Raw genomic sequence first — 16,253 nt, 5'->3', positions numbered from 1 at the left:
AGGAGAAATGTTTTCACTGAGAGAAGGTAGTTTCAACAAAGTAGAATGAGAAAACTTGAAAAACAGTCGACAATAATCTGTTTCCCCTTAAAATATAAAACATGTTGTTTTGTTTGAGAAAGAAAGGTGTTCAGTGCTGCTGACTTGAATCATCATGCAGCCTCAGACAGCAGCCATCAATACTATTGAGCTGACCAGCCAGAGACTGTGTGTGGCAGCTGACCATGTTATCAAGGGATACTTCTTTTCTGTCAACATGCCACATTCAATTCATAGCCAATTAGTCATGTTTGCCAATTACCTGCCAAGCAAGTAGCTTCAGAATAAGCCCCACACTGTGAAGTCTGTACATCCATAAATTCCTACCAAAATTGAACTGGTAATGAAATGACAAAAGTAGAGAATTCTTTCCATCAGTTGATAAATGTGACTGGTGCTATTTATTTTGAAAACAAACAAGACAGACCAGGGATGCCCTTCCCTTCCCAGCCAACCCACTCCAAACCTGTCAGATATCAGAGACTGTATGTGATTGTATGTGCCCACGAACCCTCCATTAGCAGCTTTCACCCTGCACACTTTTGTCATGTCAGCATATATATATTTTTACCTGTGTCATTCTCTGCACCATTATTCACATTCTGTCACACCTAGGTCAACTGTAGTGAGTTTCACAATGCTGCACAACATCAAAGGAAGAGTGTGATGATGCCCCCATCATCACATATCTTCTATTCCATCACCGTTTTATTTGATGATCGCTTGGTAAATTATCAGGTCTGGACAAAAATATCATGTTTGTTCCACTGAAAACTCACTCAACAATATCACATTCGACAATATGGACTCACAAAATACCATATTTGCTGAATTTATCACCTCAAGCGATTTGAAACTTACCAGGGTGGAGTAAGTATTAACTCAATTTCTAAGATGCTTTGGCAAGATCAAAGGCAACAACTTTTTGCATGACAGTCACACTGTGTATAGACGTCACTAGACCATTCTCGTCTGCCCCATTGTTATTAAACATAGCCTTGGTAACCAAGCCTCCTCATACAACTACAACAGTTCAGGTCAAAAGTTGACTTTATTACACTTTACATCGGTGTAGAGCGAACTGTATTTCTTTAACACAGCAGGTCAAAGTTGTGTTAACTGAGATCGAGCAATAGCGACCAAACTTAGTTCAACCAATGACACAAAACAACCATCAGACAGATATACTCCTCTTTTATGTTGATATTTTTTGTGATAATCTTTAACACATAAGACATAATATATTATACATAAGGGTGATGATTGGATATGTTCTGCAGTCCATCAGGAAGAGGTAAACACATTTGAGGGGCAGTTGAACCTGGATGAGTGCTGATGTTGTCCAGGTGTGCCTGGCCCTGACCTAATAACTTGCTGCCTTCCTACAGCTGGAATAGTCAGTCCTGTCTGTGTCGAACATTCACACAAATATACAAAAGGTGTGTCTGGACATGCAAGTGGTTTGGGCAATAGTTGTTTTGGAACATGAATGAGTTTTAGTCTGCAATACTACTGCTATGTCACAGGTCTGTGAGCCTGGCAGCCATACAGCTCAGTGGCTCACCAAGAGTGGCATGATGACACCAACACAGCCAGACTCAGTTGGGGAGATTTCTCTCTTTTCAATTAAGCAGCCATTTTGTGATATTCTGTGCTGGGATCCCCATGGGGTTTATAATGTTTTGAAATGATTTTAGAATATCTGAATAATATCATGGTGAATAAATGGCCATGTTTAACTTGGCATAAACTCTGAACATCCAAACACAAGAGGTAGTGGGGGAGCCTGGTTTAACACCAACATGAACATGATATACTTATTGGTGTCCGCTATTAAGAGGGGGATGCTTTGATAATTGTTTCTTGACAGTAACCCTGAATTTGAGTTATTACAATCAGAATTATACGGGGACAAAAACCTGATTTAGTCTTTGAAATTAAGCATGTTTCTGGAGTGAGAGCCTGATTTAGCCGCATTATATGCTGCATAGGTTGCTAGGGAACAATTTGAATCTCGAATCCATGGGTCAACTTGTCTGAAAAATGACAGCAGCTTAGCTTGAGGATACCTGGAGCCCCATAATTTCCTTTACTGACAAGGGTCCTTACATTTCAACACTTCTTAGGACTGAATCAGTTTCTATGTTCTGATGTCCCTACTGATCTACCAGACCTTCTATGTCAAGGACTATGGTCAACTGTCTCCAACTGTGGCATAACCCAGAAAAAAAACAGCATGAAATATTAACAATAGTGCTCCGTACCCTGCTGACCTGGCCAGGATGAAATGAATCCTTGCTAGAGATTTAATTCAATCTCATTCAGGTGCAAAACAACCTGGCAATACTCGTTAATAAAACTGATATTAATATTGAATATGATGGCCAGCTCATATCATGTCTAATGGTAATCCATTCACACACCATCAACCCTGCAATAAGGGACGCATCCCTGGGGTGAACCTGTGTTGTTCCAAGTACAAATACACTGGCCACTGGCAAACTGGTAACTCGGGTTCACTGGGGAGACTGACCACTGGCTGACACCTTGGAAAGGTCGGTCAGTTGTTGGGGACAGAGGAGGGGGAGAGGGGGGAAGGGGTCATCCATCATTTGGTCAAACAAGCGGACAACACAGGAAACGAGAGAAAGGAATCTTTGCTTTTGTTCTCCAGGGAATGTCCATCCCACACTCATTTGTATTCATTAGCTTGGTTATGTAGCAGATTATGCTAAATTACATAGTTAATAAACCCTTAAATTACGTTGACATCCAGTAATGAGAACCATAATTGGGGTTTTCTTATGACACAAGAATACCATTAAGGAAAGTTTTGTCATTTTAAAAAATATTTTCTGCAAAACCATTCAAAAGAACTTCACTTGATCTTACAGATTCATAAAGAGATTGTAAACAAATTTACACAATAAAAAAGTTCATTTACCCATGTATTCTGTATTATGTCCAAATCACCTAAGCTTCTGTTTGATCTGAGTTCATACCAAGAATTTCAAGTTTTATCAGTTCTCAACCCAGATGCATTCACCCAGGCCAGGAAATGGGATTATTCAATTCTGCAGGTTGAAGAGCCATCTGAGGATTCCTTCAGGTGACAGACTTGCCTGCCAATCAAGGCCAGTTGAGACAACTGATGAAGGTCAGGAGTTCACAGCTCCCTTCATCATCAGCCTTAGCTAGAAGCCATCTTGAAGTTTCCAGGCTCCTGCTTTTTCACCTCATTTAGGTCATGTTTCCACCTCACTTGGGAGGCAGGTTCTTCAGCCTTGTTTGATGAACATCATCTCCTCGGTCTGTGTTTTCAATACCCACTGACCAGTGGCCAGACTAAACAAATGGGGAGATTTCATCCATATGGTGGGTCGAGTAGACCTGTATTCCTGGTCCAGATACCAGGCTAGGAGTATTGATTTTCAACTCCTTCAAACCTAGGCAGACTATTCAGACATAATTCTAGAATATTGATGAATTCAATTTCCTCCATGCTGATCACCCACAGTGGCATGGTTTCAAGGCAATCAGGGTTTGGCTTTAAGTCAGTACAGATCACAGCAAAGTTAGTGAAATGTTTCTGTATCAACCTAATGAAACTGAAGGTCACCCTTAAAGACAAACCGGACATGGATTTCGACGTTTAATTTTATTTCAAACTAGATGTTTCAGTACTTGCTTGATAAATGTACTGACTTGTGTACTGTTATTGATACTGACTTGTGTACTGTTATTGATACTGACTTGTACTGTTATTGATACTGACTTGTGTACTGTTATTGATACTGACTTGTGTACTGTTATTGATACTGACTTGTGTACTGTTATGATACTGTTATTGATACTGACTTGTGTACTGTTATTGATACTGACTTGTGTACTGTTATTGATACTGACTTGTGTACTGTTATTGATACTGACTTGTGTACTGTTATTGATACTGACTTGTGTACTGTTATTGATACCACAGCTTCTAAAATGTATCATAATGTCAGTTTTCTCAAAATTTGAATTTTCAAAATGCAAAACCACATATTCATAGCTGAACAATGTCAGTGTCCTGTCTAGAGCATAGATTGAAGTTACCTTAGGCGTAATAACTAGACAAGACAAAAGCAGCCTGTAGTTTTCTAATAATAATATCGCCTCGAAAACATCCACAAATTGGCTCTGCAACGTCAAATTATGATGGCTACATGCATCTTTGCTCGATAGCAGGGTCTTCTTGAAGCTAGGCCCATAGCACAGTGACACACATCCAAGCATGAAGCATTCTCCTTACATTGATTTTTATACCCATCAGAGAATAAAGAATTCACTGTAAGGGTCTCCCTCTCACACTGCAAGACAATAGCCAGAAGGTTTCTACGGCAAAGGGTCATACACATCTGTTTCATGTGGGTCAGTGCTCTCTCTGCAGTAATTTTTAATGATTTGATGCTTGACACAGGTAAAATATGGATTTTCTTTGCTTGTGCATCAAAATGCATGTGCAGAGCTTAACAAACCATATGTCTTGCTTGAGTAGGACTATTGTGACACTTCTCATAAAAAGAAATTTTCAGCACTTAATGGTTTGGAAAGTGTTGCCTAACAAACAACTCAAGATTACTTTAACACAGTGATTCTTCAATTCACTGGCCAGAAGACTAACATGAACTGAGAATACTAAGATATGTGATTTGTTCTACCTGAAGCATGTATGAATATGAATAGTGACAATATCATTATGCTGCTGTCAACAAAAATCAATACAACAGATTCTGAAAACTGTAAAGCCATGGGGAGAGCTGGGATCATTCAAGACTTGGGAGGAATCTTCTTAATTGAATATTATTGACGATGCTGCAAAACAGGCAGTGCACAAAAGCCTTCACGAGCCAGTGTTATTCCTGTTCAGTCACTATGAATGTTAAGCGCATGAGACTCACCGTCCAATCAGAATCCCACATAGTATTTTGAATAAATCGATGCCAGATCCATTGACGGCAATCTACCAGTCAGTGAGGCACTGAATAAACAGATCGATCGACTTGGTACTTAATAAACTCACCAGGCAGACAGTACTAGCGGCAGTACTTCAGCACTTGAGGCATGCAGTGATGCGCATTGAGGTGGCATTCTCTGCAGTTGAGAGACTGTGCAACTGTTGGCAAATGCTACCATAATGAATGAATTTAGATGCAGCTTAAATGTGACATAATTCACACTGATAGCAATCTCCTTGTTCCCAGAACACTTTATTTCACATTCAGCATTCACTGTAACATGTAGAGAAGGTCCATCCCTCAAGTTTGTGACTGTATTAGAAGGAACACGTGAATATTTATATATTTATTAGTGGTTACATAACAGGATTTCAGGGACCCGATGTGTAATTACATTTTGAACACATTTTGCAATTGAGCAGTTTCAAAACACAAACATCAGTATCTAAAGAGAAATTATTGTACCAGTTCATACATGTTTCAATTGCTGTAGATAATGTCCACCATTCAGCAAAGCATGTCTAAATCAGATGATGACTGACAGGGCAGTATCATGTGTTTCTGTACCAGCCTGTACCAGTTGCAAGAATAACCTCAGCAGATGAAAAGTACCAAGGATTAACACAACATCAATAGGAACAATGGATTCATTAAGACACAATGACCTGTGTTACATCACAATACTAATGAAGTCCTATTCAGTTACTGAAACTTAAAACTGACAACATGCCTAAAGCAATCAGACAACCACTGTTGATTAGTCCTAAGGCTGAAGTAGTCAGGGTAAATTGGTTTATTATGTAATGTAGATCCCTAAAGCTAAACCTCCACCCTGCCATGTGGTCACTGGCTCTCCCCTGTTGAGGGAACAGAATTGAGGCCTGGCCTTACATGAATGGCCAGCTGCTGTGTCAGTTTTATGAGGCATAATCAGACATCCTCCCCCACTACACTCTAGCTGCCAAATTTGCAGGCAATTAACTGCAATTACAGTTGAGTCCACTTCCTTGTATTGCTGTGGACATCTGATATAGGTGTTATCACAGCCAGTATGTAACTGTCTCATGTGTCAGTCCTGTTTAAAGGACATTCCTAACACCAGGATTAAGATGGTCATAATGAGTTACATAAAAAATTGTTAAAGTATTCAACTCACAAAAACCCTCATTTTACAAGACAATGAAACATAGACAATATTATAGAAATCGAGGGTTGACACTTGTCCTGAGATTAGTGTCAATGTGAATGTCTACTTGGCTTCTCCTTAAATCTAGTCTGAACTGATCTGTGAACTAACTGGACTTGAATCATGGAGTCTAATGACCTTTGTTACTCATCTCCACATACTGATATCTATTTTCTTCTCTTTATCTTTGTCCATACGTATTAATAAATACATGCATATACCTTCTTATCAATAATCAGTAACACAAAAAAAATCTGTATCTACAGAATGCGGGAAATTATGGTTGAGCAGGGGTTTGTGTGTTTGCTTGTATGGTACCTGAATCTAGAACTTGAGGACCCCTTGACTCCCAAACTTGATTTCAAAAACAAATTGCATACGTTGTTCAGATTGAACTGATACATGTATAGAAGTAAGAAATATACTCGAAGAAACGTGGCTTCAGTGATAATGAGATGACAACTCAATCCACTTCCTGGTGCTGTAAATACCTTGACATTTCATAATACATCATGTATAATCATTTACATTTCTTGGATGCATATTTTGTGGAATGAAAATCACTGACAGTGACAGTTTTCCCCTGTCTGTACTTTATTTAGAGATGGGAATACACCATACTTGCTGCTGGCATCAGTGTCTGAATGGTTGATAAGGATCAGTGGAGGGTGGGGTGGGTGACGGGAGGGGGGCTGTCTGCTCTCCCTACAGATGGTCATGAAGATAGATGATGGCTAGTGGCCATCTTGAATATGTAAGTAGACCCAACCCAACAATGTAACAATCCCATATGTCACTGGCTATTTCCCAGATTCAAGCTGCCAAAATAATGAATTCAAAAAATTTGAACCTCACAGTGAATTTTATGGCACTACAGGGATTAACTCAAAAAGATTCAAATTAACAAAACCATAGATATAAGTTCCATCTGGCAGGAATCCCCTTCCTAAACTGGACTAGTGTTTAGTTCTGCTTGCAACTCGGCATAAGAGCTCATATGGATATTAGTCACTAACAATTTATGACAACAGTACCTCTGTGGAATTTGCCATGACCATTACTGGTCACATTCCGACAATAATTTTGATTATTGAATGGCGTAAATCCATTAGTGTTACCAAGCATAGCTACAACCTACATGACAGCAATCATGTACAAAGGTTTCAGCATAACAGCCCATCTACATGTACTTCCTAGCTAGAACTGACCACTGTGGGTCAGTGGCTGTCCATCTGGAAACTATCACGGCCACATTTACAAGTATTCCTTCATACAAGCTGTACAAATAACCATTAGGACTGTCCACATCACTTGAGTTCATGCCAATACTAGCACAAAACAACCATGTTATTAAATCATACGGCTCCATTACCTGGAGATATGCTCTTCTGTATTGTTTTAGTTATTGTAACTGAGATTTTTCATTCCTTTATGGGCAAAAAATGAAACAAATCTATTTTCCATTTGTGATGGTATAATGCTGAACAATATATCTAGATGATAGATACTCATCATATTACCATTTCATTTACTCCCAGATACCGTCTACTTCAGGAATTCAGAAATTAATGATGTCTCAAATCAAGTACCTGCAAAATTGCTGACTGTGCAGAAAAAACACACTTTTTACCAATTCAATCTGTCTGCCCACACAGAAAGGATGGCCATCAGTCCTTAATCACACTGTTAAGATCTAGATAGAAAGTCATCGGATTTCATAGCAATGATGACATAATCATCATGAAAACACTGTAATCAACACCACCTAAATCTGATTACATTTTGGCAACCTGAACTAGCAGCTCTTTTCATTGGCCACTGACTTGGTATCTTGGCTCAGTGAATTTAATCTAAGTGCCACACTGACTAAAATTGGAACTCTCTGTAATTGCAGGCGGCAAAGGACCAATCTATTCCCTGCTGCCCAGTCCCAGAAGATTCTAAAGCAAAGCTAATCTTAGACCCATCCTATCCCTCTGTTATCATCCCCACCATCATCTGTCTGCTCCCCCTACTTCCAACACCCCCTGTCCCCCTTCCCCATTATCCCAGCTACAGACTTCTCACATTCCATAATACACCGCTCTAACCTTTCAGAGCAGACATGACCTCTCACCTTCTAGGGCCATCTTCACAAACTGTGACCCCATCTATGGTGTTTCCAGGCCAAGCAACTGATTGGCACAGCCCAGTGCAAAGCAGGATATGGTCAAACCCCTGATTAGCGGCTATTGTTAATTATAAAGTGAAATTAGATGTCCATCCACAGACCTTGACCATAATAAAGTGGACAGTGCAGAGTGGCAGTTGGGGCTTATCCATCAAGGCAGCCTGACAGTGTTATGATACAAGGCGATACTTGAAACTTGCACATGCGATAGAGTAATTTGGACAGAAAGCTGCAATTGCGTTCCCCATCTCCTGGTGGTAGAAGCCAATTGGTTTATGCAGATGCCCACTGAGATTGAGACTGAGACTGACTGAAACATCAACTGACCAGAGACTGATAGTTTTAGGCTGCAAGAACAATTATAAACGCTGGAGTGGACAACAGGTCTAGCTTTTGGGAGAGCTTATCATTCATGCCTGTGTCACACAGAAATGTCATTAGCAATTAGATAATAATCACGAATTTCACATCTGAAGGACTCATTGTAGGATGATTCCCTGAGGATTTCCACCCAGGGGTGGATAATTTTTCCACTATACCGACCGTTTTCTTGCTGATTTTTTAAATAAACAACATAATTAACATTGGAAAGTCAACTGAACACCGGTACAGTGGGATATACAAATTTGCTTGCCTGACAGAAAAAACCACTGGACTCTGACGTTGGGCAATGGGTTATTTCCACCCCTGCCACCTAATTTGAATATCCCCCCTACATACATCTGAATACCAGTTAAAGACAACTGTAATTAACAGACAAGGAGCAGCATAGAATTACCTCCATAGGCTCAACAAATATACTCAAGGAGCTGAAAAAACAACATTTCTTTCCTTTATTAACTCTAACAAGATTTATCATTAACAAATATTCCTCTGAAAAGAAAATGTACACTAAGTAAATGGGTAGTTATAAATCCCAATTACCTAGCTACAAGTATTTGACAGGTAGTCTTGACTCCGAGTGATCAATTTCAGTGTCAACACACCATGATTGCAGACAGGTTGACAGCCCACCGACTTGTTACATATGGATGCAATCGACATGGTAGACACACAATGTCAACCGACAGGTCAAATACAGATTCCACCAATCAATGACTATCAACAGCTAAAAGACTAATATCTCTCAAAATTATGCATCAATAACCTTCATCCGTCACAATGACATGAACACCAAATCAAGTACTGACATATTCCACAATAATCAAGCTTTTCTTTCTCATTCACTCCGGGCATGACCTCTGCATTCACTGAGTGCCTTTCTCATTTGCTCGATAAATACCCACAGTATGACTAGGGCTGGAAAAGCAAACGGCTCCATACACCGCCATTTTCAAACAGACTTCAATGTATAGGCAGTGTGCATGTTGAAAAGCAGGTTGTTGCCTAAATTACATCCTAAGTGACAGTTAGTGCCATGCAGTCTTTAAGGACAGAAAAGCTAAATATTGTGGTTCCGTATCTGTGGCACAGAAAATTAAGGTTGGTAGGCAGGCAGTAGTAGTTATATTTTTAAGTTTTGTATATGTTAGCTTGAAATAACCTTCCACCTATCAATAGTTGGTTCCTGTAACAGGTTTGTGTCATCAGCTATAATCAGCCAAGACAGGAATATCTTGTTATGTTATATATATTAACATCTGACAAATCTTAATTAATTTTCAACATGTTTGTTAAAGGCAACAAACCAGCTCTCCCTATCTCCTACAATCTTGAATAACTGTTCAATCCAACAAACCAGCTCTCCCTATCTCCTACAATCTTGAATAACTGTTCAATCCAACAAACCAGCTCTCCCTATCTCCTACAATCTTGAATAACTGTTCAATCCAACAAACCAGCTCTCCCTATCTCCTACAATCTTGAATAACTCCTCCCTATCTCCTACAATCTTGAATAACTGTTCAATCCAACAAACCAGCTCTCCCTATCTCCTACAATCTTGAATAACTGTTCAATCCAACAAACCAACTCTCCCTATCTCCTACAATCTTGAATAACTGTTCAATCCAACAAATCTACTTTTCAAAAACCAATGGACCACTTTCAATAAAAATAATAACATCAACTCTGATTAATTTTTCAAAAATACCCTCCTTAGATCACATGCCTGCCTTAACAATACATGTGGGAAACATTACTTCATCAAGCGTTTATCAGTATAAAGCTGTTAAAACATTTATCTTAAGTTATAAATTTCAACTGAAACATGGTGACTAGCGAGAATCATCATCGTCAAGACAACGAAAATCCTAACAGATGGCTTCAGAGTGAATAATCTGGCAAAAAGAGCCATCTGACCTTCAGATCAATAATTAAGGAGCCATTATAAGTCCAAAATACCACAGCAGTAGCAGTGTCAATGACCGCAGCAGCAGTCACAGAAATTCCACGTTGTCTTTCAGTAAATTCTTGTACACAAATCAGACCAAGCAATACTGAATATTTCAACAACACACTGGACCTTTGAATGTCATGGAAGAAATTATTTTCATTCACACAAACTGCTAAAAATATTTTTCCTGTTAGGTTCATTCTTATCTGGAAAGACTGAATATTATTAATACATTTAATCCAAATATAAATAATGAATCAATACCTAGCCAAAATATTTTCGGAGAAAGTGTTATTCCCCGAATGTTACTGCTATCAGTGGTTATCTCCTTGTTACTCCACTGACAATGAAGTACACAGTTGTTGGTAATATCCGAACTGCCAGTGTCGTAATGTCCAGCTGTTGTGACCTACATTGAATGACAAGTGCTGTTTACCATGTTTCACTCCTACACAACCAATGAAAACCCTTTGACGTCGTCTCACAATTACTTCCGTTATATTAGGGGCATACTCTTGGGTGTAGAAATTGACGCCCTCTGCTTCAAAACATGTTTACCATCTCATTGAGATATACTAAAGTTGCGTAACAAAGAACAGAAAACTTTAACTCAGTAATCATGAGCCATGAAAATATGAACAAAAAACAGTTCCTTCAACAAGTATCACATTCATTACTTGTAAATTGGGTGTCAAAATTATGTGATATTATTATTATACACATTTGTATTATTATATGTTTTGTTGCTCATCATATATATGTGATTCATTGTATATCTTGTTTATGTAGTTTATAGAATATTGTCACTGTTTCTGTATGGAACGTCTGCACAATAAATATTTGATTTGATTTGATTTGATACAGGAGAAAGTAATTCATAGCGACTCATATACTTGTTCGAAAATAGTTGATTGCTTTGTATACATGTTGCACTTGTCCTGACAAAACCTGATATTTTAATATAGAACAGGAAGAGTTGCTATATGCATGTATATGTATGGCATTTGTACCATGTGAGAGAGGGCTATCTACTGATGAGGGTGGTGTCAGGTTACACCTCCTGTGAAGGCTGTGTAGACATTGAGGAGTGTGCTGGGTTGGAATTCCACTAAGCTACACATGGTATACTGCCTATCTGCATACATCTAGTGTAATGGCCCCAGGCTAGCTAAACATACAACATGGAATTCATGTGTGGTTTGGATCAACATTTGTCAGATCTGATACACTGTGGCTGGCTGGCTGACATCTTAACTTATCAAACATAATGTGCTCCAACATTTCAAGATATGTGTGAATGAAACACAGAATATGATTGCGAACATTAATTATACGGAAAATCTCCATAATTACATCAAATGACATTTAAATGATACATTTCAAATCTCATTTGACAGAACTGTAAATAGTTCTGTCACAATAATCTTTTGTTTATCACATTCGAAGAACATGCTTAGGAAAATAAGCCACACAGATGTTTACTTGTTGGCCGCAAAATTCCAAACAAAAAATTCCAGTCATGTTATAACACGTGGGTGTCATAAAGGTACATGTCAAAATACTTTCCAAGTGCATCATAACATACATTTCTATAGATGCTGTTTTCCTAATGATAAGCCGCAGCCAACAGACCCTTTCCCTGGCCCATCCCAGGTCACAGTGGAAGGTTCAGTAGTAGTTTCCACATGACCGACTCTAGCCTACACTCCACCAACCAACAAGGCTCACAAGTATGTAGGTCACATAGTTCGTAGTATTTGCTGTATCAACTACTTGAAGCATTATCTGTAGATAGTAGGCACTACTGTATGAAACCAAGTCAAAGAGTCACCGCTTTTCAACCAGATGAAATATGTGGAATTCCAAAAGATAAAATTTCTGTGCAAAGTGCAATTGTGTCCAAATCTGAATTTATAAATCAGGATCTAGCGAAGAAGGAATATGCAAAGAAGAAAGGTTTTATGGCTATGGAAATAATAGCTTTATTCTCACTACAGGTTGGTGATGAAACATGCATATGATTTGATGCAATTATTCTATTTTTTCGTAATATTAAAGACATGAAGTGACATCCAAAGTGTCTCAAACTTCAGGACCCAATAATCATTTAACCATTCACATGACAACCACTGCTGGCAAATGAGCTAATATTCAGAAGTTTACTGTCAAAAGCATTTCCAGAGAAATTACACATAAAATATTTTAACCCAAACCAGCTTCTGAATTAACACTTAAAACAATGTATTTAACTTGGATAAAAATATTTTCCCCTCAATCACTGACATTCCTAAGCACAAGAGAGCAATGAAATTTACATTTCAGCCTAAATATACCAAAAATATAAGGAGTGAAAAATGAAAGAAAAATTTGAGACCAAAACTATCATCAAATAAGTGTGCTACAAATAATACAAAATGATAATGCCATGACCCTTAGATAAAGAAATCAGTTCCATGAATTGTCACAACTCAAGTTAAGAAGTCATTTATGACACCATTAAATGAAATACGAAACTATAACTCGAGGCCCATGTCCTATTAAATGAAGTATACTTATTAAACAAATTGACAACTGGGACATTCTGAAGTAATAAATGGCAATTATGTAATATATTAATACTACAGGCTTACTCTAAATTCATGGAAGCTAACAAATGATCTGGCTATGACTTGGCTTTGTTCTGCATAAACAAAGATACTGTCATCCGGGTGAACCTACCCCCACACAAACAATGACTCATCTTGTCCTCAGCGGGATTGCCATGGGGACATACAGCATTAAGTCAAACATTACAGTTACGTAAGCTTGTTAGTTGCCAAAACATAGACAAGTGACAGCTAATTACTGGCATGATTTACTTACCTTCGTAAAACAACCAACCAATTTGAAATCCAAACATGTCAAATACCCTGCTTTGTTTACACTACTAGTGAGTAACAAGTGCAATGGTACCTGTTATGGCATGTGGATGAAACAAACATCCTTACAAGAATAACATTTCAAGCCCTGTATATATAGATACATACATACAGCTGCCACTAAGAGAGGTCAGTTGAATGGTGCTGATCACTAGTGATGAAATATCAGTATTAATATGGGGAAAACCTGAATATCAATGTCTATGACTATCGAGGCATAAATGTTATCACAGTGGTATGTTCGGAGACAGAAATAACAATTTTCAAATGCGAATAAACTTACGTGATTCCAATGACGATTGGTGCCCTCAGGTAACTTTTTCCATCTTTTCACTAACAATACACAAGCATTGCAGATTTCGCCACTTCTCTCTTCACGAATTCGGAAGCATTTCTCAAACTCTGCTTCATACTTGTTACTGTCAGTGAATCGGGAGCTAGATGATTTTGCTCTACAAATGCAACAACCATTGATGCTGCGGTAGATTTTTGGCTTGTGGAAACTAAACATGATGCTTGTCTATGGTAATTTCCACACCTGAAATTGACAACGCACAGCCTTAGACACAGCCTCGTCCAACCAGAATACTACATCAAAGCAGTGAAATGACACTTGTAGTTCATTATGATTCAGAAAATGAATCAAACGCCCACAGATTTGGGTTACTCACACCACCGGCTCACGCGCCGAGCAGCACTATCATAATGAAATTCACATTCCCTGACATTCTACTTCACATTACACATTTCGTCTCTCCATGTGCAGTATTGCCACGGACAGGACACCTCTTAGTACAATTAGTATTTGAGACTTAGAGTTCAACGCCCTAAGCAAGTTCACCTGGTACGCTCGCGATAAAATCATGAGCCAAACGTGTGCTCGACATAAACCCCCGTTCTACCACACTTACCGTAACAATGATAATTCGATGGTGTCAGTAATTTGTCTATTTCAAATTGACATTTGTCAATAACACAGACTAACTACATCCAAACTGAAGAGTTACGCAAAACCCAACTGCTGCGCTGGTAAGGATGAACTTAAACTGACCTAGCTTAGGAGATTCCGGCTAAATTTATACACCATCTCATTTTCATGATTTATGCAGCCGTCACTGGGTCACAGCAAATGCATCCGCCGAGAAAGGTCTCGGTTGTTTAGAAGCTGACATCCTACAATCTGGACTACGAAATACCACAACAAAATACATTACTGACAGAATAAACGATTCTTCTTTCAATGTGAATCTCACGAGGGTGATGTCATGTTGATGAAAGGGTACATTTTACCGCCGAAAAGACGAACAAAGGACCGTCTTTGTGACGCGCAGCTGAAATCGTGTACATGCTTGTGCCACGAGGCTTCTCACCCACGTTCAAAAGTTATGACAGTCACCCGTTTTCACTGACAATTGTATAAAAGTTCATTTTCACACTATTTTCAACAAAACAATAAAATATTACCTGTTATTTTCGCGTTCCACACCCACTTTCAGTAACGGGAAAAACTTTTTGAAGTGAGCTAACGATCAAACAAGGTCAACATACGCAGTTCAAAAATTTGCTGTAACTTCACCCACCAAAGATACAGATCGTTTCAATAAATGAAAATATGTTGTAAACTGACAAATATATCCTGAATGAATGTTGTCACTTACCGATTTGACGACTGAACTGGGATCACAGATTTTTTCTCTGTCTTATTTCAAGTTGCCACGACCCTCGCTTCTCAGCTGTTCAATGAATGCGCATGTGCGGGGCTTTTGTGATGCAAATTACGACTTCCCACACTCACGCCCTGACAGACATGAAAAATACGAAAATACACAATGTCAGTTGATAAGACGTATACCACACACTTTTCTTAGCGGAAGAATGTTATTCCAAACGCTGTTAGAGAATATAAATATACTGTTTTTATATAAACGTGACCTCTTTCGCCGCGTGTTCATAGGCTCTGCGCCTTATATGGTCATGTTCACTTTTCCTTACAACTGATATGAGCAGCCAACAATCGCTAAATGACCGAAATCCTTCTGTGAAATAGACACATTGACAGCGGTTAACATGTATGCGCTTGAATTACAAAGATGACAGTTTCCAATATAATTTCATAAAATATTTCTACACGTATATCAAAGCTGTATGTGATGAACAAACATCTAATTGTCGTGTAAATTGGTCATTTTGGTAATAATTTAGGGAGGCGTGGCTAAAATGCCATGCAAAGGGAAACAACTAGTATCGCTTTGTCACTTTCGCTATGCGTAAATTTGGATCACACAATAGTTTACTTATTCGTGTTCGATCCACCTTGACTAAATAATATATTTATTTTTTCCAATGGTTTTAGGTATGGCGGTTATTAATCCAACTCCCATCTTAACTGAGAAACATAGCTACACTAACGAGTGAAAATAGTCCAAGTAAGTAGCGCCTATGTATAACGTCAAGACACATCTGACTACATAAAACTGCTTTAGGCCTACCACACTGCAACTGTCTTATCTAAAGGTTTACGTATGTTGAAAACCAAATTATTTATCACATATTCGTGAACAATATATTATCTGCTGAACGTTTTTGTTTGGACAATCTAAGTTGCGCT

At 38.5% G+C, this 16,253-nt stretch overlaps 1 protein-coding gene across 2 annotated transcripts in view; it reads right to left on the bottom strand.

Annotated features, from left to right (window-relative positions):
• LOC124261021 (SIN3-HDAC complex-associated factor-like) overlaps nucleotides 1-15,533 on the bottom strand; it is a 31,184-nt gene extending 15,651 nt beyond the window's left edge. The window contains exons 1-2 of one of the 2 annotated variants that reach the window (XM_046695337.1): nucleotides 15,304-15,533; nucleotides 13,929-14,183 (exon numbers count right to left, since the gene is read on the bottom strand). In XM_046695337.1, coding sequence (XP_046551293.1) covers nucleotides 13,929-14,156 — 228 coding nt within the window. In that variant the 5' untranslated portion in view covers nucleotides 14,157-14,183; nucleotides 15,304-15,533. Of the gene's footprint in view, nucleotides 1-13,928; nucleotides 14,184-14,556; nucleotides 14,705-15,303 lie in introns of those variants that run through there. The other variant, XM_046695336.1, reaches the window with a different exon arrangement.
• Nucleotides 15,534-16,253: the final 720 nt, after the last annotated feature.

Source organism: Haliotis rubra, unplaced genomic scaffold, assembly GCF_003918875.1.
Source record: "Haliotis rubra isolate DU_JTF1 unplaced genomic scaffold, ASM391887v1 Scf785, whole genome shotgun sequence".
Lineage (NCBI taxonomy): Eukaryota > Metazoa > Mollusca > Gastropoda > Lepetellida > Haliotidae > Haliotis > Haliotis rubra.
Note: the sequence above shows the minus strand (reverse complement) of the source record. Positions and strands in the feature narration are given on the sequence as shown.